Consider the following 27,179-nt stretch of genomic DNA (forward strand, 5'->3'; position numbering starts at 1 on the left):
GGTGCTATTTGATGTTCTGTAGTAGCATCAAAGAACTATTGAGAATGTGTAATGTGCTTAGTAAAGTAGCAGTGTAATCATAGCAAAGGATTTGTCTTCTGCTTTCAGTCATGGCCATATACATATTACATTTTTTTTTTCCTATTTGCCCATTCCTTGATTATTAAAATACAAAATTCCCAGCAATTCTTGGAATTTTCTTTACATCATTTGTTTTATTTCTATATAAATTTGATAGAAATATTAGTGGGTTTAGTAATATTTAAGCTATATGTAGTTATTTGGTGAGAACTTTGGTGTTTATATGAAAAGTTCAACTTCTTGTGCATTAATTAGGAGAGACTTAGTCCATATTTGTTGTGAACTGATGCAGGTTGAATCAAGCTTAGTGAAGGTATATTGATTTATACTAGCTAAAAGTTTAATCTGGAATTATCTGTGTGTTTCAGTATAATAGTTTATGCACATTGTTATTCATGCAAAGTGGAATAGGTGTTAGTTGGATTTTTGAGGATTTAAATTGAATGGCCAGTGGATACCAAATTGTAGAATCATGGAATCGTGGAATTGATTTTGGAAAGGAGCTCTGGAGATTGACTGGTCCAACTCCCTGCTCAAAGCAAGGTCAACTAAAGAGAGTTGCTCAGGGCCATGTCCAGTTGGGTTTTGAATGTCTCCAAAGTTGAAAGCCTTGCAGCCTCTCTGGCTGTGTCTTTGCACTGGGGATCTCAGACCTGAACACAGCACTCCAGAAGTTTCTCACCAGTGATGAACAGAGGGGAGGGTTCCCAAGGAACGATCCATGCATTTCTGCTGCTGTCACATACAAGGCAGTTCCTCCTCCTTGCATTCTTGTCTACTCCTTCCTAAAAAGCCTGTATCCATCTGTTACCTGACTGCTGCAGTCAGGTATCTCCTGTCCACATCACTCAGCATCCTTTGCTCGTTGACCCATTCTGCTGCTTTCTCATTTGTTGGTGGGTTTCCATCCCCTCCTCGTTACTCACAATTTAATTCCTCCTTAATTTTCCTCAGCCTGTTGGAAAATACACTTTTGCCCCATGTGATCGGATGGATCCTGTCTCTTGTTAGCAGTCCTCTATTGTTAGAGAGGGTCCCATGGCTGTAAAATCAATATGTCTCTTGCCAATACCAGGTGCACAACCAGTTTTTGAGCCACAGAATCAATCCATGCTTCCTCAGCTCCTTCCTCCTCACTGTGAGGATTCAGGAGAGAGCCACCTGGGCCCATTTCACTTTATTTTTTAAATTTAATACGAGTATTTCATGAAGAGTAATTTGAAGGTATGATGACAACTTACATTTCCATCTGACAAGAAAGTAGCTGCTGTAAGCATGTTACAAATCCCCATGTAAAACTAAGGGTTCCTGGTTCCTTTTTTTTTTTGATACTAGGACTTTGCTTCGTAGAAGGACATGGATTCTTTTGTTGGGGAGGAACACTTTAAGCAATAATTGTTTTCTCCTGGGCAAAACTTTCTTATGAATCTTTAATCAATTATTTCCGCATTAGAGCAGCTTTGGATGTAGAGTATTCTAATGAAGGTAAACACTGCTTTTGAGTGTGTATCCAAGAACATTAGCTGAGAAAGAAAGTATTAGTATCAATGTTTTTGAGAGGTCTTATGTATGTTGCACGTAGCGCCCTACTTCTGATTTAAAGACCATTTTGTTTTCTGTGTGGTTGCATGCTCACAATACCTAAGAAAGGGAGTTAATGAATGGGCAAGCCCATGACTCTTCCAGTATTTTATTATGAAAGAGAAAGATGCCCTGGTGTAGAGGAGGGGAGAACACTGGTGCAGCAAAATACTGATGTTTTCTTCCAGCCAAGAACAGGTAGTATGTTACTTTTTCTTTTTCCTCTTCCATTTATTTCAGGTGGAGAGGCCTGGATATGGAAAGATGTGGAGCTTTGTCCTTTTTTTAAGTCTGAAATTCAGATATGTAATAATGCTGTGGTCTGAGTATAAACCATGATTCTGGAGCAGAATTACTTTATTACTGGAAGATTCTCTGTGACAGTTACTGCTGCTGGTTGGCTATGATCTCTAGTATGTTTACGATTCAATGACATTGGGATCTCAACTTCTAAGATATTATTAGTGTAAATATATATAGAATCTTGTTAGACTTCTGCCATACACAAACTGAGCCAGGCTCTGTTTCACTTTCGAGCTGTACTGAGTCCTGAGATAAAATGGGAAGTGAGGAATAGTATACTGGTGCTGTATGCCCATACTGGTGAGGGGGTAGAGTAGAGCAGAGTTTGGAGAACTCATTGAAAAACCAGGTTAGTAGCTGCTTTGAAAATAAGTATCACTCTTAGGTTACAAATGAAATGTGAATAACAGGCAAGATTGATCTTTCTGTCATGATTGTGTTTTATTGCTGCTATCTCTTTGCAACTGGTAGATTTTTTTTTTTTCCCCGTCATATTAATAGAGACATTTTAGTGGAGGCTTAGGAAAAGATTCTTATCCTGCTGATCTTGAATTTTCTTATCCCTTGATAATATTTTTAAAAAGTTGTAGGCTTTCCTTCTTTTGATCAGTCTAGGCTTGAAAGGAAGAAGGAATACTGTTAAAAATGCATATATAAATATACATATATGTACATACATATAAAGGAATACATAGGAATGAAAAAGGAAATATGTGAAAGCATATTATTTATTTACTTCTCTCCATCTGTGACTGCTCTACTGCCAGGATAGATGTCCGTTCCTGTGGTGGTGTTGCCTATAGATGGAATGTTCTAGAAAACTTTGATTAACAGGACACTAATAGAATTTTCTGGCACATACTGAGTGAAGATATAAAAGATGTCAATCCTGTGTGCCCTCAGAGCTGTTAGCACATTTCCAAGGCAGGACTCATTTGTGCTGTCAACTTCTTGGCTATTTTCTCTCTTACAGATAGGACTATTTTCTTGTAACTAGTTGAGAAAGAGTAAATTTGGTAGCATTTGGAAACTCTGCTGTAATCTTTTCCTTCAAAGTGGCTTCACAGAACTTCTGAGGTGGATGCTGAGCCTGAGTTTACTCCAAATCCTTCTTTAAAGTCATGTAACTGTAGGATTAAGGAGTCTGATTCAGGGGGAGGATGTGCAGTGGCAAGAAAATGCAGAGTTTGGGAACAAAGGGCACCTTAGATTTGTCTCTGTATCACGTTCTTCCATGTGGGAGAAGAAGAAGAGGTTGATGAGAGAACAGATGTCATTTTTCTTCTAAATACTGTTTCTCTTTTAAGAACTTGGAAAGTGGAGTATTAGTAACAAAGTGATATTTATTTGAATAAAGTTTTACTTTATTTCATATTGTTGGGTTTATTCTCTACCCTGCCTTTATGGTACCAAGCTTTTCTCTGATATGCCAAAAAATCTGTCACATGACAACCAACTTCCACAATTGGAAAACCACAAAACTGCAAGATAATAAGCTCACTGTCAAAGAGTAAACTCATTGTGATCCCACATTAGCAGCATTTTAAAGAAAACCAGAAAAATACTGGCTAAAATACCGCTTTTTTCTTCAGGTTATTTATGTTTTGAGCCTGGGAAAAAACTGTGAAAAATCTCTCTTAAGGGTTGATGCTACATTGACGTAGAGCCAAGGGAAAAGCTTTGCAGTAGAAATTGCTCGTTGACTGCAACTGCAAGTTTGGAAAAGCAGAAAGAATTAGATAACATTAATTCAAGAAACACAGCAAAGCCAAGGCACTGGATTGGTGTATAAACAGCTTTAACTGTATATACATTTCAGTGGCTCTGAAAACAAATGGAAGATTACTGGGATAAGATTAACTGTAACAAATGCAAGGAAATGTATGAAGCAGTTGGAAAAGCTTTTTATAGTAGAGCAGTTAAATCTAGTGAATTGTGTTTGTTTTTTGTTTTCAGAATTACTTCCATTGTTCTACTGAACTCCCGCTGAATGTCCGACATAGTCGAGCTGTTATGCCGCAATTAAAAAAATAAATTAATAGAAACTGAATACCAATGTGATTAGTCTTGTGTTACATGCTTTTATATACGTGCTGCTCATACTGGTTGAGAGCTGCTTCACACTTAGCTGAGGAGATAATCCTTGATTTAAAACGAAGCAACCACTCTGACAAAGTAGTGTAGTTAATGGAAGCACTTGACCATATGTGAAGGTAACAAAAGTCATTCTGTTCACTGTTACCATGTAGAAAGAAGGTAACGAGAACCCTAATTTATTTTAATTCCCACTGTGACCTGTCACACAGACATTGTCCAAGCTAGTAGCCTTTTATAGTACCGTTAGCAGTAATCAAGGATGAGGTGGCCTAAGGTTGCTGTATTAATGTCTGTTGATCTGTACATGTGCAGTTTTATAAATCTTGAACTGGGTGCATTGTAGAAGCGTAGAGCATCTGACTTACTGACAGCAAGACATACGTGCTAACGTACATACAGCTAACTTTTGTGGCTATAACTTATTTAATCAGATTTCTGAAATAGAATTATATGATGCTCTTGGAGCACATCCAGTACAGCAGAAACTGGAGACCAAGGTAGAAGAATATCCTGAAATGCTTGCACCTTCTCTGTATCTGTGGCACAGGCAGAAAGTCTGGATTGTGTCTGGAGGAATGAAGCTGAGACCATGTTTCAAGCTGCAAACTCCTTACCAGAATTTCTCACAACCATTCTCTTGCACTCCAGAGCTGATTTTCATCTCCCTTGCTTTGAAATCCAATAAAGGTGGCTAAAGTTGCGCATGTTCAATGTGGCTCACTTAGAGCTATCTGAAAATACTAAAATTGGACAACACATTAAGAGGAACCACTGGCTATTTTTGATCAGAACATCACACCTAGATCCTGTGCTTAAATTGGCCAGTTACTTCCTCATCCTTTCTTTTTTAGTTACAACGTATCTCAAGTGATGTATTTCTGAGTACAAGTGTATAGTTAGCACAAATGTTAAGAAATGAAAGCTATCAGGAGGAACACTGCATGGATTTGTGTAAATGAAGTGAACCATCTTACAGTATTTGTTATTACTGAAAAGATGAATATAGCTAGCAATGTCATATCCAAAATACCTTAATTTTTAGCCTGATTGTGGTTTAACCCCAGCTGGCAACTAGGCACCACATAGCCGCTTGCTCATTCTTTCTCCTTGCCAATGGGATGGGAAGGAGAATTGAAAAAACCCTCATGGAATGAGATGAGAACAGTTTAATAATAGAAAGAATTGAAATAATAATAATAATGATGAAGATGATGATGATGATGAAAAGGAAGAAAACAAAAAGAGTGATAAATAAAACTCAACAAAAGACCCCAACTGACTCGCAATGCAATTGCTCACCACCTGTTGACCAATGCACAACCAGTCCCTGAGCAGTGATCGGCCTCTCCTGGCCAGCTGCCCCTGGTTTATATACTGAGCATGACATCCTGTGGTGTGGAATATCCCTTTGCTAGTTTGGGTCAGCTGTCCTGGCCATGCTCCCTCCCAGCTTCTTGTGCATCTGCTCGCTTGCAGAAACTAAAAAATCCTTGGCTGAAGATAACACTACTTAGCAACAACTAAAGCATCAGTGTGTTATCAATATTATTCTCATACTAAATCCAAAAACCAGCACTGTGCCAGCTAATAGTAAGAAAATTAACTCTGTCCCAGCCAAAACCAGGACAAGACTGTACCATGAAACTGCTTTCTAAGACCTTTTAGGCATGTGGCAATCTGATTCAGTAGGACTAAGGCTTGAGGAGCAGTGGATGCTGTAGAAGTCTGAAAGACAGTGGCAAGTTCATATGGCAGAAATATCACAGTGCTACCCTGTTCTGTGCTCAGCCCTTGCTCCAGCCGGTGTGTCAGTCACTTTCCTTGCATGATTATATCAATCTGGTACCTGTTGAATTGAAAGGAAATAAAAGTCAAAGAACTGCAGTATCTTCTTTAAGTTTATTTTATGGTGGTATGTTAGGTAAAAATCTTTCTGAGTAAAATCAGTAATAGATACATGATTGAGTCCAAAGCTTTTACTTTGAGCTAAGCATCTTGATTACCATTCATGGACCTTTTATACAATTGCTTCTGTAGGGTTTGTACATGATGCATTGTCTAGTTTGGGAAAAAATACTCAGCAGGTATGGAGATTTTATACACTGAAAATGAATATTTAAGACTCAAGGGAAGCTATTCACGACTTTGGGGAGGTGGGTAGATAGTAGAAATTTCCTTTAAAATAGTTTATGTCTCTTTTCTCTTTTAAAGCATCATTAAAAAAATACCTCAACATTTCCTAGGGTGATCCATCACAAACTGACTCATCTGCCTAGGGTTTTCTGTTGTCTTCCTAGTTAGATAAAAGATGTGCATGAATGTGCAGAATGATTTGGCTGTTTTGTCTGACTGATGAAACCTTGTAGAAAACTGCATTTGCCACATTCCTAACTTGCCTTAGTAGCTGAATTGGGAGTTCATTGACGCTCCTTATACTTTCTTAATTTGTTAGGGTACTTTAAATTCATCAGTCAGAAAAGCTGGATTTCATCCTCCATGTTGACCTGCTCAGAAACATATCTTGCCTGAATATTTAAAATAATATATAGGAAAAATTGAATTATTTCTTAAATATGCAGCCCCAGGATTAATTGATCCACTACCAGCACTATAATCCCAAGCTTCAAAACTTGGGTGTCATTATCCCAAAAACTTGTATCAGTGTGCTTGTATCAGCACGATTTCAAAATGTGTAGTGTTGGTACCTGTGGGTTTTACAGGTATTATTGATAGGAGCAGTGTGTATCCAGTGCATGTTGCATTACAAGATGTGGCTGTTTAAGAATGACCCTACTTGTGAGTGTATTTTTTCAAAGATTTATTTTTCCATGCACAGATTGATGTTAGTGGTGCATGCCATACTGTTAAAGGGAAAAAAAAAATCCTTCTTAAATAAGTGATTCTGTGCATTTTACAATATACACACATCCAGCGAATGTAGAACACAGAAGCCAGGAGAATTATCTGTGTTTTTCAAGTAGGCGTGTAAAGGATAAGGATTCTCTTCAGAATGGTTGTACAAGCTATGTGATGTAAGAAAAAGAAATGAAATGTAATCATTATCCGAATACGGTGAATAAAGATAAGAGTTCTGCACAATATATCTACCAAATGTGTGTCTCTGTCTAACACAGTGACTCTAATACCGCAGTTGTTAATATTTAGTCTGTCCACACATTTTGTGCAAAATCTCTGTGGTGAGGCATTCATTGTGTTGGAAAGCTGACACAATGGAATGCTTTTTGTGCTGGCTCTGGAAAAATTATAGTCCATTTTATCAGTTCCAAGGTCACGAGTACTATCATGGCTCTTAAACTGTAGTGGAGTAAAGTGGGTGCTATTGAATGTTCGAGGTACAGCTGTAAGTTTGTCTGATTACTGCAGCCAAGTATCTCCAGCAGCAGAGTTCTTTGTCTGAACCCATTTCTCTTGTCTATAATTTTAATTTTTGCTGTCAATTGATTTCAGAATTGACTTGCACTGCAATATACATGGACTTGTAGAGTCACATTTTCAAGACACCCAATAGACGCTATTAATATGTCAGTGTAGAAATACTTTAATTGCCGATTTCAGTTCTAGTGCTAGTCTAAGCACAAGCCAAAGGGCACTGTTATTAAACACTTTTTACTGCTGGAGTTTGTGTTTCTTTCCCTGTCATTTTTGTGGACCAGTTCTTTTTTTAAAATTAGAAAACATAAGCCTTTTCACACAAAACCTGAACTAGATTTGCATGGACTCATGCATGCCTGCACTGGTGTGGGAATATTCATTTTCCTGTGAATAAAAATGATCAGATTATTTTACCAACTTGCCCGCTGTGAAATGCAGAACAATTACTTTAAACAAATTAAGATCAGAATTTTTTTTTTTCTCATAAAAACAGTGGTACTCCACAGAATCTCCACTTCTCAAAGCATTCAGTCTAAAGCTCCTGATAGATCCTTTCGTGACTGAGGAATCTTCCTTGCCCATTTTGCTCTTTCTTTTCTCCTCTTTTATGTAGCAGTTCATCAGCATTGCTTTTTGATTAGCAAAGTGCATCATTTTAATAACATCCCTCTGCCCCCAAACTTTACCTTTCATTTTTCAGTTCACTTTCTTGAGTGCATGACCACCTGCAGCCAGCTCATTGATTCACTGGTGTGATTTTTGCTCTTTAGGAGCAGGTGAAGAAATACGGGTGACTTCCTCTTATCTGCCCACGGGCACCACCACACATAGGCATCAAAGAACCCAGAGTTTCTGTAGAGTAAAAGGATGGTAAAAAAACAAATAAAGGTGATGTCTTTTTGTAAGATTGGCTCTGTGTGTGTCTAGGTGATATGATGTGTTTTATTGACTTAGTGCCTTAGTCTGTCTTCTAAACCTTGCTTTATTATTAAGTATTCATGGATAATGTTGAAATGGGTACTGCTTTGCAATTGTGGTAACTATTTTTAGCCTTGTTCTTTTAACTCTTCAGGATCACAGGCATAGTGTACCTTTCTGTAGAGAGATAAGCTGTTAAAACATTTTTTCCTTTCCTTTTCAGGGAGTAATATGTGGGAGGCTGTGGACTCTTTGCTTCCAACATAGGAACAGCACTGGTTTGGGAACCTGTACTCCTGAGAGAATGCTGGGAATCTGCAGAGGGCGACGGAAATTCCTGGCTGCCTCTCTGACCGTCCTTTTTGTTCCAGCTGTTATGTGGATTTATCTGTTTGCTGGGAGTTTTGAAGGTAGGAGGGGAATAAATAGCTGGGAGAGGTAATGTTGAATTATTTGTATGAGAGCAGACAAATACAGATCAGACATAATTGATTTTATTTAAGTAAATCTAGTTTGACTTGCATAGGAAATAGTTCCCAAGGTGCATATTTCAACAAAGGGCCTTCTTTGCTATGTTCTTATCGCTGAGGAGGAGGTAGTTGCTGATCCTGGTTATTTGCTTTTCCTCTTATCTTTGAACTTTTTAAAAGTGCAACAAAAAAACCCCCACCTTACTCATTTCTTCTGTGTGTTTTATAATGTTTAAAAGTTGATCTATCCTATGCCCTGTAATATTTTACTTGTAATTAAAATTAATGTCTTATTTCACATCTGCCCCTAAAATTGTAAAGGTTTAAAAAGGCGTCCGTATGTGTTCTAGGCACTGTTACACAACTCTTGTTTTTATGGACCTGTGTGACAGACATGGCGTGGGTCTTTGCATAGTGGGCTTTGCTAGGTCATGGTCACTCAACTGCAGGCTTTCTCTTTTCCTGTGGTCCAGCGTGCCTTGTCCACTGTGGTACCTAATTTGTGGAATGTCGGACAGTGGTGGGACTCTGCTCTCCCTCTGTTGGACACAGGTGTATGTAGCAGCAAAGAACTCTGTGAAATGTTTTATGGGCTCCTGATTTGGTTAAATAAGTGCCTACATGGCCCAAACCTGAGAACACATGAGGCTCTTTTCTTGCCTTTGTGTGAAGATTATTAGTTCTGGCCACTCCCTGTATGCTTATTGTTCTAGAAGGCTGAACACAGAAAAACAATGAAAACCTATATAAAATCTCTTTATATAAAATCAGTTTGAATCCACATCCCTCTGGGCAGTGGTGGGTTACTATGGTTGGTATATCTTTCTGTCCTTTCTTCAGGTGGGGGTCCTCAAGTTTATAGGTACATTGACTTGCAGCTATATAACTAGCACTTTTTATAATCAGACTTGGGAAAACCACTACTTTGCCTTTTAAATGGTCTATCTGATGAACCTTTTTTCTGTCCTTAAAGGAGTTCAGCAGTAATACTTAAGTTAGATGCTGGATCTCCTGTTTTTTTTTTTTTATTTTTAGCTTTTTTTTTTTGGGGGGGGAGATGGAGCGTTTTATTGTTGGCATTAGGTGTGTTATTTTGACGAGAGTAAAAAAAGCTGTTCAGCCTTTGTAGTTATCCTTGCAAGAGGAAAGGTGTTTCAGCCTTTTAAAAACTGTTCAAACACTAACTTTATAACTTGATAACTTTTAAAAGGCTTTGTTTAAAATGTCAAGCTTCTTTCATGTAACCTTGGCTGATGAATTTGTGCTTTGTTTCAAAACAAAATTGGATTCCAAGTTAAATTACAAGTAAGAACATGTAAAGATTTTCTGTGTGTATTAGTACATTTCTGAATTGGTTATATGCCAGGTACAAATATTTGCTTATGCAAATTTATTTGGTTACTTAAAATTCTGCCTTAATGGGCAGTAACTCTGTGAGCTTATTCTAGAATGAGACACTTATAGGATGCCTGTTAAATTGGAAATATGAGAGGTGCTGGCTGCATACTTGAAAACTAATGATCTGGCAGGCAGAATAGTACAGATTTTGTTTGATTTTTAAAACCTGAGCAAATGCAGGCCTTACCTCTTTGCCTTTAGAATAATATTATGCTCCCTTATAATGACTATTTTAATTGTGTCCACAATTGATAATGGCATGCTGTTTTAAATTCTTGTGTGTGTAGAATCCTTTGTTTTTACAGAGAGCTCAATACAAATCTTGAAATTTGCTGCTACATAGTATTTGAAGTGACTTAAAGCTCTCAGTGTGAATTAATCTTAAATGCAAACCAGGGAGCAAAGCCCATTACCTATTAAGAAGCCTTGAACTGGAAAAGGCCTGGAAATGAAATGCAGTTAGTAACTCTGTTACTTTTCCGTATCTGTTTTCTTTTTCTTTTAATTTTTGGATGTGACATGATTTAATCTTTGTGAGTTAAAATCTAAAGTCAGTTAAAATATTTATTTAACTGAATAATACCTAGCATTTTCCTTAACTAGTGGGTATTATAGGCAGAGAGTTAACTCCGTTTTGTCATTTTATCTGACTTCTTGTTTTGTACTCCACTATGGTTCACCCAATTTACTTATTCCTTAAGCTCTCTATGTGTACCTGTGTAAAAAATGCCCTACAACAGCATTGTGCTTTGATTTAAAACCAGCAGGAGTGGAGAGTCCTGTCTGTCTTCTGGTACCAGTTTCTTTGGTTAACCACAGGCACTGCAAGGTTTCTTTTCAGTTCATCTGGTTTTAGATTGAAGTAAACAGTTCTTGTTACAATTTTCTCCACTAAATTAAATAAATTGTCAGTACTTGATATCTTCATAGACTCAATTATTCAGGGTGGAAGGGACCTCAGGAGTTCTCTGGTTAAACTCATGCTCATATCAGGGTGGACTTTGGGATCAGGCAAGATTTCCTCGTGTCTTGAGGACCTCCAGGGACAGAGTCTACATGGCCTCCCTGGGCAACTTGTGCCACTGCTTGACTGTCTTCAGGTGGAAGAGTTTCTCCTTATATCTACTTTGAAGCTCCCTTGCTTCGGTTTATGTTTAATGTCACTCATCCCCTCTTCATGTATTGCTGTGAAGAGCCTGGCTCCATCTTCTTGAAACCTGCTTGTAGGTACTGAGGGGCTGCTGATTAAGTCCCACAGAACCTTCTCTTCTCCAGGCTAAACAAGCCCAGGGCAAGTACTTCAGCCCCTGTACAACTTGATGGCCCTACGCTGAACTTCATCAATGTCGTTCTTTTATTTGGGACCCCAAACTGTACACAGTGTTCCAGATGTGGTCTAATGGGTACCAAGTAAAGGGGAATGGTCACTTTCCCCAGTCTATTTGCTGTGTTCCTACAGAGACCAGGATGCCATTGGCCTTCATCACTGTCGAGGCATGCTGCTGGCTTGCATTTGATGTTCTGTCCACCAGGACTACAGGTCCTTCCCAGCAGGACAAGTCCAAAGCCTGCGCCATTATGAGAGGGTTAGTCCTTCCCAGCTACAGAGCTTTGCTTTGTTCATTCCTGCAGCCTGTCTAGGTCCTCCTCAGTGGCACCCTTGCCTGTGAGTGTATTGACTGCAACCCCCAGGCTTGGTGTCATTTGCAGTCTTGATACAGGTGAACTCTGTTTTCTCCTTTGAGTCACTGATAAAAATATTGAAAAGCACTGGTCACAGAATAGACACTGAGGAACTCCACATGTAACTCACTTCCAGACAGAGCATGAACAAGTAACCATCATGCTTTGAGCCCAACATTCCAGCTAATTTTTCACCTATTTAGTAGTCCACCCATATAGACTGTAAAATTCCAACTTGAATACAAAGATGCTGTTGGAGACCACATTGAAAGCTGTGCTAAATTCAAGGCAGATCTCTGTTCATCTCTTATTCACAGATCTAGTCATTTCATCACAGAAGGCAATCAGGTGGGTCAAGCACGGTTTACTTTTGGTGAATCTGTGCTAGTTATTACCCTGTCAGGCCTGTGTATGTTTCCCTTTGAAGGTACTTACATGTAGTAGTCAGATCACTTCTCAGTCTTTTTTTCACTAAACTAAAAATGTTGAGCTATCTGAGTTGTTATAGCAAAAAATGTTGTGCTCTCTTTTTTTTCATATTCTTTTGCAGTTTTTTGTTTGTTTATTTGTATGTTTGGGGGCTCCAGAATCAAATCTTTACAGAATACTGTACTCTTCAGTACTGATATCTGCAGTGCTGTGTCCTAAAATTACATGTTCTTGATGTAATCAGGAATTACATTACTCATCCATGTGTTTATATCTGAGAACTTGAGTTATTCATTTGCTATAGCATGACAGTGGGATCACATTTAGAAACCCTTTATAAGCTCTTCGTTAGTGAATCTGTAATATAAAATATGCCCTAATGTAATCAGTTCCCATGTTCTGCTTTTAAAATAGGACAGAATTTTGTTTAATTTGGGGTTTTGTTTCTCTTGTCAGAAAGTACATTGCAAGCCTGATACTTTACAGCTGTCACTCAGGCACTGCCAGTAAGACCCTTCCCTTGGAATATTCATTGGAGGTGGCATTACCCAAGCTGTGACAGCAACAGCTACTAAAAGCCTCATTAATCATGTATAAATGTCTATTAAGGTTATGAACTAGAACATTAAAGGAGATTTTTAATATTGTATAGCCTTTGAACATACCTGGTTACTGTTGTTGTTTTTAATAATGCATGAGGACAGCATAATTTCAGTTTTCAGTTACTTTGAATGAAAAAGCTAATTGTTCCAGCATTCTTAAATTACATTCAAAAGACAAGGTAATAGAGTAGGAAGGGTGGAGTGCATTTAAAACAGGGAAGAAGAAATAATCAAATAATATATGATGCATTTTCATTAGAAAGAAAATAGCAATTTGACTAACCAACAGTAGCTTCAGAAATAGCATCATTTTACGAGCTATATGCAGCAGTTTCCTATCCCCGTTACCATGAAGGTCATGTAAAGTGGAGGCTTGGAACTGTAATTTGACACATGCTCTCTAGATTACTGATTCCTCAAAAAAGTGTCCACTGTGGCTTTCTGGCCTCAGCAGATTCACAGTCACCTCTACTTTGACAGGATGAAAATATACTTGAGTTACGAGTTTCTGTGCGGTGGATCCACTTGAGGTTGAAAGCCCTGAAGTGTCTGTGTAGGGCTCCTGTGTAGAACATATTTCACAGGAAGAGGAGAGTCAGTAGTGTAACCTTAAGATGAAAACTTGAGGAGTTGTGTGAGATCATGTCAACAGAAGTTGACTCTGTTTTTTCTTAACTTACAGGGTAACATTTTAAAAACAGAGCCTGCCTTCTTTCCTGGGACTTGCTTTCCTCAACTGTCCTCTTTTCACTCCAATGTTGGGCAACTGTCATTCCCTCACAGTATGTTTTAGTCCAAGTAACCTGTGAAAACATGCTTGAAGCCAGAGTTGGGCAAACACCTCATAAAGTACAATGAAGTGAAATGAAGGAAAGCTGCACATATTAATCTTAGTATTTAAATGGATTCACTTTGATGCTGTTCACACTCTTTTTGTGTATGCTTTCTATAAATATTCTAGTGAATATGTTAATTGGGAAGACTGTCTACACAAACAATGAATATCCAATTTAATATTCATGGGAAGCAGTTTTTGAAATAGTATTTGTGAATACTTGAATCAGAAAACTGATTTATCCAGTTAATTTCCAAAAGTTTATCACATGATCTATGTGCGTGATGAAAACAGCCTGAATTTTTAATGCCTGCAAGAAGTTGCTCATAGGAAGAGGCAAACAAATAATTAATTGCTAAAATGTCTATCAGACACTTGCAACTGATGAACAAACATCACAAAATAATCCCTTCACCAACAATGTAATCAGAAAGGGGCAGAATCTAAAATTGCTTTTTTCATTATGATTTTCTCAGTTTGCCTGAACGTTATCTGCTGTGTATCTCAACAGGATTAAACAAGAAAACTTAATCCAGTGTCCATTTAAAGCACAAATTTCAACCTCTATATTGATTCTGTCTTTTTAATAAAGTTCTGAGAAAAGAGGTCCTGAAAGGGTGCCTCTGCATATGATAAGGATGTTACTGTAATGGGTGCCTGAACAGGTTTAGAGGAGATGTGTTTTAGTTAAGATTGGCTTCATATCAGCCTCTTCATAAAAGCTGTACATTTCCATTCTGGAGTAAATGGTGGTGGTTTGCTCCTCTCCTGATATTTTTTTAGAAGATATGCTGAGGATTGTCACTTAAGCATCTCTGTCTCAGCTGCAATCAAGAAACCTTCTTAAGTATGTCTGCAATTTTTAGTTCAGGATCCTACAAGAATAAAATCAGTCGTGATAGTACAGAACTCAGTCTTATGCCAAGTTTGTTGCTTTATCCTGGAAAGCTTGTCTCTCTATGAAACGCTTGTGATTTGGTTATATGGAGTACTGACAAAGTTTGGTTGAAGTATGCTGTTGACCAGAAGGTGTCTGCTGTGAAAGCTGTCTGGGTTCTCTGCTCATGATCTTTAGCTTGCAAGTCAGTATCCTCACAATTGGATTTTGTTTTACAGCCATGAGAACCCATATCTGTCCATCGTCTTAAGAAAATGAAATTAACAGGTGAATATGAATAAATAAGGAGTTTTACTTCTTATTATATAAAGAAACGGCCTGCTTGTGTGTAGTGACTGGAAATTTGAAGTAGTTTCTATGGCAAAACAAGTATGGCCTTAGACAAAGAATGTGAGCCAAAATACAGCATGGTCATGATAAGCTTCTGTGGTCAAAAAGTTAGTTAGGACTATGTTTTCTTTTTCTTCTCAACCACTCTTTCAATTAAGCGAAATACTTATAGTGCTGCAATACAATTTTATCCTTAACCAATAAGGTCCACCACATAGCTCAATGCCTAAATGCTGGTGTCAGTGCTGTTTCTTCCTTAGCTTGCCAGGATTTCACATCCTTAAAAGAATATATTATTGTCTCAGGAAATGCTATGAAACTTGCAATGGCCACTTCTTTTTTTCAGTGTGTTGTGCAGAATGAAAGCAAGTCCATATTGCTTTTTTGAATTCCAATACAGGACACACACTTTCTCTTTTAACACTCATCTTTTTAAGTACATGCTTGTTCTTTCATAAAAGTGAAGTAAGCTGTAGGCTTCCCTTCTTTCCTGTCTATACATCTCTTGATTGGATGGAATTTCTTGTGTTTCTAAACATGTCTACCAGTTTTGTCTTGGCTTTCTTTTTCTAATCGGCTCTTAGTTTGTAATTTCTGACAGAAACATAAAGATCAGAATGAAAAGGAATTCTTTGAGCAGAAATAAGTTGCCAGCTTCTTTGGAACAGCAGTTTACACTGAGTATAATCTGTGGAATTTCTCAAGATTTTTGTTTCATCTTTGTCTTCCTCATTCTTTGAGCAAACTTTTTGGAAAAATGCAGTCTATACAAGTTGAATTATGCAAAGGTGAACAAAATCCTTCCAAGAAGAAGGTACATCTGGATGCCTAAGTTCTGTTAGACCTGCATGGAAGATGAGCAGTAGGAGAGTTATTTCCCGATTATTCCTCTTTCTCTGTTTCAGAAATAGGTACATGCTAACTTCATAGTAAAAAAATGGTTTTGTGCAGAAAAATGGAAAAGCAAGTTGAGCTCAAATATCTTGTTGTTTTAGAGAAGCCGAGCCCCTAAGAAGTACTGCTTGGCTTTTTGAAATAAAATGTGTAGTTTATAAGTACACCAGACCTTCTCTGAGTGGTGGAACTAATGTAGCCTGACTTGCTGTGATTGATGTCATACAGCTGATTGATGTTGAAATTGCTTTTCCCACAATTAGGGCATTTATAAAATCTAGCTCACATATGGGTCTCCTGGTATCTAAATAAATCTTGAGCTCATGCTGCAGTGTATTACTGAACGGTAAAATGTATAGCATCTCTCATCTCTCTCTGTGTATTTCTGACCATCGTAAAAGCTTCATTACCTCTGACTTCTTTCTCTCGAACAAAGTGATTTGAAATTAGACAATGAACTCTGGGGGCAAACAGTTCAACAAATGTATATGTACAGGTTGAAAAAATAGCTGAAATATAAATGTTTTAAAAGATTGACATGAAAATTTAATATTTTTATTCTGGTTAATGTTTCAGTTAACTCAAAACAATTAACTTATGATCTTTTATTTTTGTGCAGTTTTTGTGTTTAAAATTTGTAGGTTTTTTTCAGATCTGGAAAAAGTTTGAAATCAAACTCTTTCTTGTTAGACAGCAAATTGCATATGTAGTGTCTTCCAGTACTTTTGAAATATTTATTTTCAATATTTATTTAAATTTGCATAATACTAGAAGAAGAACAAGAATGAGTCAAGTTAAAAATAAATGTGCTTCACACATCACGTGTGGTCATTCTTATGTTCTGCAAATAATTCTCTGGCATGGTTTAGGGACAGCAATTGATTGTGAAGGTTAACATCCTGCTATTGGATGGACCTGTTTTAGGTATACTTAGCTTAAGAATGCCAATATCTTCAACACATCTCTTTATTCCATCTTTACCCTTTTCAAACATTTTTCGGTCATGATAACTGTTGAATTGTTCAGTTGAGTAGTTATTTCCCTCCCTTTGAGTTTTGCCTCTCTTGTGTTGCTTTACCTTCTGCAATTCTTGTTGTGAGACTTGAATCTAAGAGATTTTTTTTTAATATGTCTAGATATCCATGGAGAATTGAGTGAAATGCACAGCTAACTTCAAAAACATGGGCTGACAGCAGTCATCTTGGTTCACTAAACCTTGTAGATACTAACAATAGGAGGAAAAGTTGATGACCTGGAGAATAATATGTTTTTAGCCTGAGATCATCTTCCAATTTAAAAATGTTCAAGCCATTTGAGCTATGTTGCTGTAATCATTTTTTCTCACCTGTGGCATGAGTGTCCTTTCCATAGTTCTGTGAAATGAGACTCAAAGTCCAGGATTCAAGGTTTTAAACTTGGTTGGGTTTGGGGTTTTTCGGGTTGGTTTTTTTTTTTCATAGTTCTGTTTAGCTTTTAAATTGCTAAATGTCAGAGTTTGCAAAGATCAGTAACTAGGGGGGAGAACTGAGTAGTGAAGTTAAAATTACAAAAAGTGTTGGATTCATCACATTTTCATAAGTTAAATTCACAATCCATAACAGAATGTGCTTCTGTTTGGTAAATTTACTTTTAAAAAAGTGTATATATTAAAGTTATCAACTTTATGGGCCTATTTAAAATATTTTACTGCCTGAAGTTTCATAATGAGATACTTTTCCAGTGAGATTGCAATAACAGGTCTGTGCCTATGCTTAAGATGAGATGCATTAGCTGCTCTTTGCAGCTGATTCCCGAACTTCTGTAGATGCCCACTGAAATCACTATCACCAACCTATACTTTCAAGCTACCTGGAGTAGCTTGTAAGATTGGATTTAACACTTTAAGGTGGAAAACCCAAAATGTAGATCTCCAAAATAAACCGCAAGTGTGATTTTAGTACAGTCCAACCTGTTGTGTTTGCTGTAATTGAGCTCACTCGGGTACTGTTAGGGGTAGAGATAGGCCAGTATGAGAAGCAGAGGAAGCCTGGTCAGCCTGTACACTGTTTTCTAGGCAGTGAAGCCTGCACCCCTCCATCTTCAAAGTGATTATTGTTCTTCCTAAGCAGATTGAAACCAGTGCATCTAGGTCTGTTGGTGCTACAATAGCATCTTTGTTTGGCTCTTTAGACACCACATTGAGGTTGTCATGGTGTGGTTTAATATCATTCATGTAATATACAGAGAATTATTTCTGGAGCTGAAATAAAGCCATAGCTAATAAGATAGAAATATTCATATATGCTGGAAAGGGCTTGAAGAAATTGCTGGAATAAACAACATGAAAGAGCTGTCTGTTTATTATGTGATTGAGTAAAAAATAAAATTATATCCAAATGTAGTTCTGTTCCTCCCCACCATTTTCTTTCTTTCCTATTTTTTCTATTTTATCGTTCATCTTTCCTCCCTTACATGTCAATACATCTCTCCTAGAGTAGTTGCACCAGTCTTTTTGTTTCATTCATGTTTCAAAATGGAACTGGCAGACAAATTTGTAGATTCTTCCAAAAATCACAGTGAACAATTACTCATGTTTTCTTGGCTTGTGAAGATTTGTAGATTTTTACCAACAGAGGGACTCTTAACAATTAATGTCTCTAGTAACTTGCATAATGCAGTCTGTATTATATTGTAGAGTTGATAGAATAATGCTGGCTGGTAATTCCTGCATCTGACCCATGCCTTCTAGATACACCAAAGCCTTTTTTCTAACTAGGTTTCTGAATTTGATTTTAAAACTGATGTGGGATTCTAGCACATCTCTGAATAAAATTATTCCACCTTGTTCAAAAACACATGCTTTAATCTAGGTTTTTCTGGCTTCAAGGTAGGAAGTGAAAGTTGAGAAGTAGATGAAGAAAAAAATAATTAAAAAAGGATTATTTTAACAGTTTCAGTTTCAGGTAAAATAAGTAATCATGAGTATAAGATATTGCAGTAAATACAGAGCACTGCAAGAAATAACACTTGGAGAACTATAGATGAGAGTGCTACAGTGCTACAGTTACCAAAACATACAGGTGTTTAAAAAAAGATATAAATTTATAGGATAATTACTAATCTTACTGTAGCTAATAAAAACTAGTTATCAGGATGGTCAGTTGCCATCCCAGGCCAGAAACACTTAGTTCCCAGGCAGATTCTTTGTTTTGTGCTCCAGGTTACTGTACCTTTTCAGCTGTGAAAAATGACCCTTCAGAAAGGATCAAGTCACAGTTTCAGCTGCAAGTCAAGAAAGTTTATTGAATTTAAGAAACAAGATTTATTTGAGCACTAATTTGGCAACCAATTGTTCATGAGATCAAGGCTTATAAATTTATATGTTTTGTAATCTCCATTCTCCAAATAAAACATAAAATCACTGTACAGTGTTTACAAGTTACCTTTACAGCATTAAGAAATTAAAGATTTCTCTTCCGTCTTTTTCATAGCATTAAGTCAGTCAGTATTCTAGAATCATATTGAACTAATACTACAGCTTTGATATTTCACAATCAGTAAATTTTCTGCCTGTCACTGGATTTAATTGAACCTAACTGTGATTTGGCTTGTTAACTTTATCAGGAATAATGTTTTCAGATGAACGGGTGCTATAAAATCTGCTTTTTATTCTCTACTAATCGAATTATTATAATGCATATCTTAAGTGATCTACACTGACTTTAACAGAGGTTTATTTGGTCTGAAAATGTAACATAACGCAGAATGTTTTCTAGGAGTATTAACCATAATGGATTAGCTATTTCACTTCCTGCTTCAGTGCATTACAAACCCAAGGGTTTCAGGTAAAAAACTCAAAAGAGAGGTTATGTTTTGTCGAATATTCTTACAGGAACCAAGTATAAAAATCAGTCTGCACAGCTACACATAATTATTAGTTTCCAAGGAACTCCAACGAACTCTAAAGCTTTGCCAATATACACAGAGGTAAGTAAATCTGAAAATAACAATTATCTAATGTATTTGAGTTGGGAGAAGGTATTAGTTGCTTGTTCACATACACTTGAATGGAGATGTGATGAATTAAGTAGTCTTCCTGTAGAATGCAAATACCTTTAACCAAACGATGGAAATGTACGGTTTATCTCTTTTAAATTCTATGACTTTGTTTGCCCAAGAGCTGCCTCATAGTAGCCTGACTTGAGAGCTGCTCATGGTGGCTCTCAGCTTCATTTTTAATTTCTTGCTTTAGGAGATTTAAGAGCAAAACATAACTCAGTTATTTCTGTTTTTTTTTTCCTCTCCTCAACTTTAAACATTCTCATATGCCCCCTTTCTTTTCAGCTACCATACTTGCACCTCAGTGATTTGGTATTAATACCAAAGATTAAGCAGTTTCAGCTCATCAGAGAAGAGATATTAATCATAATCAGGGCCAATGAGAAGTTTAATTTTCCGCTTCTCTTTTTTCACTAAGCTCTGGCGGCTGTCACTTGCACCGGTGTCTGCGGGACATTTAATAATCTGCTTCTGAAGATGCATTTCAGTGGTTTCTCTCCTTTTATTTCCTCTGTCAATCTCAGTGAGTTTCATCTTTGCAGGCTTTAATTGAAGACCACTGGCAGGAGATGGAGAGAAGAAAATTCTTCCTTAAACAAAGCTAGTTCAGGGACTCGTGGGTTTTATTGTATTCAGGAGGAAGATGGATTAAATCAGGATATTGAAAACTATGGAAATTGTTTTGATGTGTGACTCACTACCTATTCCCTTAAAAAATGTCATATCCTCCCTGTCCCCATCTCCGGTTTGTACACATTTATTTATTTGTGCCTCAGAAGTTTAGTTAGATTTGTGGTGCAATACAGATGTGGAGCACACTGAATCAGGGGATGACAAGAAAGAATGCACATAAAAAACTTCATAAACTATACCAGTACAATTATACTGGTCTATATCATTGTCTTAGGTAGCATTATTGCAGTTAGGAATGGCTTTTGCCAGCTCAGTTAAAACAGCTTCCAAAATTACATATGTACCAATAAAAGCAATCATGTGGGATATTATGGTACTTGACATAGCAAAAGCCTGTCATCTTAGACTGGCACATGCTTATCTTATAGAGAAGTCCTAAACATCACAAAATCCTTTTCTGAGATGATACTACTATTGTCACCTGTTACTACATTAAGATGGTGAAGTACTGTCTGTATAGGTGTTAATGTGCAATGTGCATATCCCACCTATCTGGGGGGTTGTTTTTAAGTAGTTTTAAAAGCAGAAATTCTCTGTTAGGAGCAGCACGTTACATTTTTGTATGTCAGAGAACAGAGCAAACACAGAGAGCAACACAGAGAGCTCAAAGGCAAAATAGTCTTCTGTATGCGTCAGATAGACCTCAATTAGTAGACAGTGGATTTGTTGGCTGAACAGTGACGTAGCTTATTAATTTGCAAAGCACATACTGTGAGAGCACTTAAGTAAATTTTTAAGCAGTTTGTAATTGTGGATGCTACTGTGCTTGCTTTACCAGCTCTGGTTGCCTGATTTTGAGTCAGTGTATCTCCTGTTTAAAAAACAGGCCCTTTCGAGTTTGAAGAGGCTCAGGTAGAGCACTCGAGAACTTTAACCCAGAATCAGTCATTACTTTTTAAAATTTCTGCAGAAAAGACAGTTCCCAAGCCCCATCCTTTGCTATACTGGAGAGATTGATTTATTCCTTCTTGTTAGGAAGACTCTTGTATCACAGCATTTTTTTAGCTTCCAAAAAGGTCTCTATCTACACTGCTCAGTTGGGATGAGACTTGTAACTGCAGCAAGCCTCTAAGTTTTTGAGTTGTGAAACTTCCCTGAGCTTTATTAAAAATAGCCTTTTAAAAATAACTTTTTTGCTCTCAATAGCCAGTTTTCCACCTTGGGGACTGCAAACACAATAGGGTAGTAGATCAACACAAAATGACATTAGCTTAGAAAAAACTGCTGTTACCCATTGCAGTTGCTACCACTAAAGATAGGGCAGAACCCTCAACAAATCTACAACAATTAGTACTGTTTATCTTGGCATGATAATTTATTTTGAAGGTTGACTCAAGGGAGACAGTTCTAGAATAATGTTATCAATGTAAAGCAAACCATAATGGGTTTTTTTAGGGGAAAAAAATGTTCAGGCCATACTTGACTACAATCTATGAACATATCTGGTGTACAGAGGAGGATGAGATAAATTCTTTCCTTTTTTTATTTAAGGGTAAGGTATTCCCCTTGGAAACAATATTTTTGGAAAATATTTGCATATTAAACAGACTGTTATATTTTTAATAACTAAATGATCATTTGCCTTACATATCCAGCAGTAAATTACAAGGAGTAGGAAGATATTACGCTATTTGCATATTGGTAAGAAATATTCCATTAAGGTCCTGGTGCTTTTATTATAGTTTGGCTGTGCAGAATGTTGGAAAACTGAGCCATTTCTGAACAGGGGATGTCTTTGTGCTTATTACAGTTTGATTGCACAAAAGTAACGCACTTGATTTAGGAACTGTGGTGGAAGAGAGACTGCTTTGAGGCAGACAGGAAATGAAAAGCTTCTACTGGTGGAAAGATTATCCAAGGTAATTTTAGGTGGTGCTTGTTGAAAGAACTGGATTTTCAGTGAGTGAGAGTAGGAATCACAAAAAGAATGGGTTGAAGATTGGGAGCTGTGTTTTTAGTGGGTCTCACAGAAGAGATGTTCCGATGGTGTAGTGAAAACTAAGGACATGAGGGTTTAACTAGGGATGGAGGAGCTAATGAATGAGAGTGAGAAAAGAACTGTGCTCAGGTGTCATTGTCACTTGTCATTAACAATTTCTTGACAGGAAGCTGAATGGAGTACTGAGAGACGGCTTTTTTGTGATAATCCAGGCAGGGAGGGAAGACAAAGGAAAAGATGTGTTGCATGCATTACACTAGTGAGATGTAGTAAAAAAGTGGATTCATATGGATAAGAGAGGGTATTATCTTGAGGAGTTGGGCAGATACTGATTTCCATTATGAGAGCATCGTGTGCACTATTACAAAAAGTAGCCTCGTTGTATTTGAGCATCACTTATATATGAAAGGATTCAGCAACATGGAAACATGTATGTTATTATCCATTCCAAATTATTCTTTTAGATTTCAATCTTATGAAATTGCAGTGATTTTTTTTTTTTTTCTCTGAAATTAACTCTAAACATGAAAGCTATCAGTCAAACCTGCAAATGGATAATTGATATTTGGTAGTCATCAAGAATTTTTTTGTGGATTTAACGGAATCAGTGTTGTAAAGTTGAAAGAAATTGTTAAGAATTGCTAAGAGAGAACTTGCTATTGCAAGAGTATGGAAAATCTGCCTATTTGATCACCTCAAGAGCAAAGACAGCAATGAATGAACAATACACTGAAGAGAGAGAGGAAAGTGATACTGCAAGTGAGGCATTTTTGGTGATGGTGGATGGTGCAAGGATTATTTCAAGGCTAATTTAGGTCTCTCTAGACCTCCTAGCACCTTTCTATTATCAGTCTTACTCAAGAGCAGAAGCTTTGCATCATCAACCCCCCCAGTAAGACAACTGGTGGTTATGTCAACAAAAATAATATGAAGAATAAAATAACTCAAAGACAGTGACTGGAACTTGATAAGGAAGTTGTATTCTGCCTCTGTACTCTAATCAACAGTTCTAGTACGTCACAAAATAATCAGCTGAAGTAATTAGAACACTTAGGTTTGGGGTAATTGTTTTCTATGCCTATATAAAAGGACGGGTACACTTCTGGATGCTGAAACTGAGGAAAAGGAAGAAAAGCTAGAGACTGAACTTAAAGAGTCAACATTGGCATTATTTCAAGATGGCTGGCTGAACTTGAACTTGAGTTAATGGCTGTGAAAATCCAGAATACAAGCAAAACTACATTCTTACTTAATGCTCTTGGTTATTTGTCTCCAAATAAAATAGCAGAATATTGTTATCAAGTTGATGCAGTTGTTAGCTATGGATACAGGAGAAAAAAGTGTATGAGGAGATCTTTGCACTTCTGCAGTACCAAAAATAGGGTAAAAAAGATCAGAACTTCACAAATGCAGTAATGCGAGACGCATGAAGTATTATTTCTGAAGATGTTTGTTGAGAAAGAAGTGTATCTTAGTACTGTCCTAAAGAATGTGATGGAAGGTCAAACCTCTTCCCTGGCTGTTTAAAGAGAGAAAGGTTGATAAATACTGAAATGCTCAGGAAGATAAGGACTGCACATTTGTATTCAGTGCTGCAATCGAACTAGACTTTTCATTGCATACAGAAGTGGCTTTCATCTGAACATAACAAGTTACAGCCTTAAATTGCAAAAATGAGAGATTTAGGTAGAGTTTGATGGGAGGAAAAGCAACTCTAAACAAAAGGAGCGTAAAGTGTCCTAATAGGATCATGAACAGGAGTTGTGGAATCTCCACCATGAGATTTTTTTAAAGCAGGACAATACAATGGCAAATTAAGTTCAGTGTTTGTAAGTGTAAGGTAAGGCACCTTGGGAAAGAATAATCTTAATACACCGTAGTGGACTCTTAGATGATTGTCACTGCTCTGGGACTAGATGTTGGAATTTTAATAAATATTCCTAGGAAAACTGAATTTGACACTGGAAGGCAGTAGGTAATGTATCTATGTCAGTAGCCACAGGCAAAATTTGATAGACTTTGCTAATTACTAGAATGGGAGACTTAATTGTATTTTTCCATTCCTTTACAAAATTGAGAGCTTTCTAAATACACAAGGCAGGGCAGAGCTTTTCAGATGAGCAGATACTTTTAATACCAAGACAAATGCTTTTTTATCAGATCAACAATACATTTAGGATAGAAATTGGAGGAAAATATCTGTTCATCAGATCAGTACACTTCTGGCACAATCTCTCAGTAGGATTAATGAAGGGCAAAAAGCTCTCACAAGTTTGAAGGCAAAACACAAGCTGTTTAAGAAAGGTCTTATATGATATATCAGCATAGGACAACTGGGCCTTAGCTCAATAACTGAAAAGGTCCCTTCTAATCCTGTGTGGTAACTTTGCAAATATATTCCCTTTTTGCTTCATGGAACCCCTTGGGTTCCACTGAACAGGCAATAATCTCCTTTGCTAGGGAAGGTGTGTTATTTGGATATTATGTTTTGGCTTCTTCATGGTTTTAAAACACCATTTTTAAGGATTAAAGCAGCAGAGCTTATTATTTAGTGTTTATTACTTGATGAGGTAATGACACTTGCCTTCTTCACTAAGTACTTTTTGATCTACTGATGAAAAACACTATATAGGCTAGGTAATATTATTGTTATTACAATGGAGTAATAATTAGTTGGGGACTAATTAGTCACATCAACCTTTCAACCTTTTTAGGCAAAGGAAAAGAAGTGTTGATGGAGAAAAAGGAATGCTGTTAAGGTTTGGGAACGCTGCTTGTAAGTCTTCTTTTGAGTGACAGTCTGTGTAACCTGAGCTACTCAAAGCACTTGTGTGGGAAAGTGGATTTCTTTCAAAGTGGGTGGTTCAGGGAATGCAATTTGTAGAGAAACACACATCATGTATTGAAAAAGCTCTGATCCACCTTTTATTTCTTTGCCTGGCACATTGATTTTCCTCCTGCTATACTTCCTGTCCTGAAGGATACAGAAATGTTCTGCAAAATACAGACTTCATCCTGAGAGATGCTGAGAACCTGTAGCTTCCAATGGCTTAGATTTTATTTGTGGGGAGTTAGTGTCCATCATTATCAAACATAAAAAGTGCCTTGGAAACATTGCACAAAAGGAAAGGTTAGGGTGTGAGAAGTAATGCTATAACACACTGACACAGAAGGAGGAATTTTAAAGATGAGTGTAGTTATTATGGTCCTATTTGACCAGAACACAGGGACAAACAGCCCCAGTCCTGCAAAAAAAAATGCACTGATATTGATAATAAGTGGCTGTGATCTCTCTTTGTAGCACACCCAAACCCTGTGCAGTCATAGTGGCTGAACATACTGTGACTAACTGGGTCTCTCACATAGTGCATGCAGCTTTTTTTAGATGGAGTTTCGTTGTGTCCTGTTTGTCCCAACTTTCATTTAAGATACAGCTCACCTGTCCACTGATGTAGTTTCCTTATGTTTTGGTGCTTATTAAGGTCAAATGGTCCTAAATCCTAGACTCAGGCCCATCTTTTCTTACATGTTTTTTATACTCATGTTACTAAATGTAAGTTGTCCGAGTCTATATATATATATATATATGTTTGGCTTCACAGTAGACTGTGACAAGAACAACAGTTCATCACATAAGGGAGAAAGCATTTAAATGCTCAGCTACACTTTTGAAGTTACTGGTTCCCCTTTCTTCCAGTTTGCTGTTTTCCAAAGGGGACACTATATGGTCATTCTGACCACCTCAGCTTGGTGGACAAAACTGAAGGAAATTTCCAAATGTCTTGTTTATTAAGAATTCTTAGTAGTTACTATGGCTCTTGTTTCTTTCTTATATTGCTTGCTGTTCTCATGTAACAGTCTCTTCTGATAAAAGATAAAAGTAAAAGCAACCAAAAAAAGATAAATTAATCATTAAAACTCTTTTCTATCTGGTTTTCGTACTTTTGCCATCTCTTACTGCATCACAGCCTGTCACTCTGCCATGCTCTATTGCTCACTTCATACTCCTGGTTTTTCTTTCATGTTTATGCTTGTTTACCCTCTATCACTTTCAGCCTTCCTCAGTCAAAATCCCCTTCCTGTTTTCCTCTTGCACTTGAAGTGATTCACATATCCCTCACACTCTTACTCTTTTCTTAGTGTTTTCACACCTTGATCCTTTCTAAGCCTTTTGTGTTGCACCTCTTTTTTGTGCTTCATTTCACTCTGACTCTCTCACATGTGTTAAATTTTCTCTATTTTATCACTGAATTCCTGGGGGTATATTTGCAGTGCTGCCTAGAGGGAATATGGGCTGCTATTCTAGTATTTTTCTAATAGTCTTTATGTTCCTCGTTCAGCACCAATGATGATGTGATCTGAAAATCTTAACCACTGCTAGTTTCCCTCCACATGTACGTAATTTTTTTTCTCTCTCTTTTATTAAATAAGTACATAAACCTATTTCCTTCCTCTTTTTAAAATTGATTTTCACTAAGAAAGCAATTTTATTCTGGAGATATAAAACCAAGCAACATTGTTTAGCAAAGCTATAATGTGTTCTGTGAAAAAGTCTCAAGGAACCTGGAAGTGGAGCTACAAGAGAGGAGTGTTGCAT

The 27,179-nt window shown here is 37.1% G+C and overlaps 1 protein-coding gene across 1 annotated transcript in view; it reads left to right on the forward strand.

Annotated features, from left to right (window-relative positions):
• Window positions 1–8,596: 8,596 nt before the first annotated feature.
• LOC104520488 (LARGE xylosyl- and glucuronyltransferase 1-like) overlaps window positions 8,597–27,179 on the forward strand; it is a gene marked incomplete at both ends in the record, with an annotated part of 88,557 nt that continues 69,974 nt past the window's right edge. Inside the window, one exon of the mRNA XM_010162192.1 lies at window positions 8,597–8,783. Coding sequence (XP_010160494.1) covers window positions 8,597–8,783 — 187 coding nt within the window. The remainder of the gene's footprint in view (window positions 8,784–27,179) is intronic.

Source organism: Antrostomus carolinensis, unplaced genomic scaffold (assembly GCF_000700745.2).
Source record: "Antrostomus carolinensis isolate BGI_N321 unplaced genomic scaffold, ASM70074v2 scaffold9452, whole genome shotgun sequence".
Taxonomy (NCBI): domain Eukaryota; kingdom Metazoa; phylum Chordata; class Aves; order Caprimulgiformes; family Caprimulgidae; genus Antrostomus; species Antrostomus carolinensis.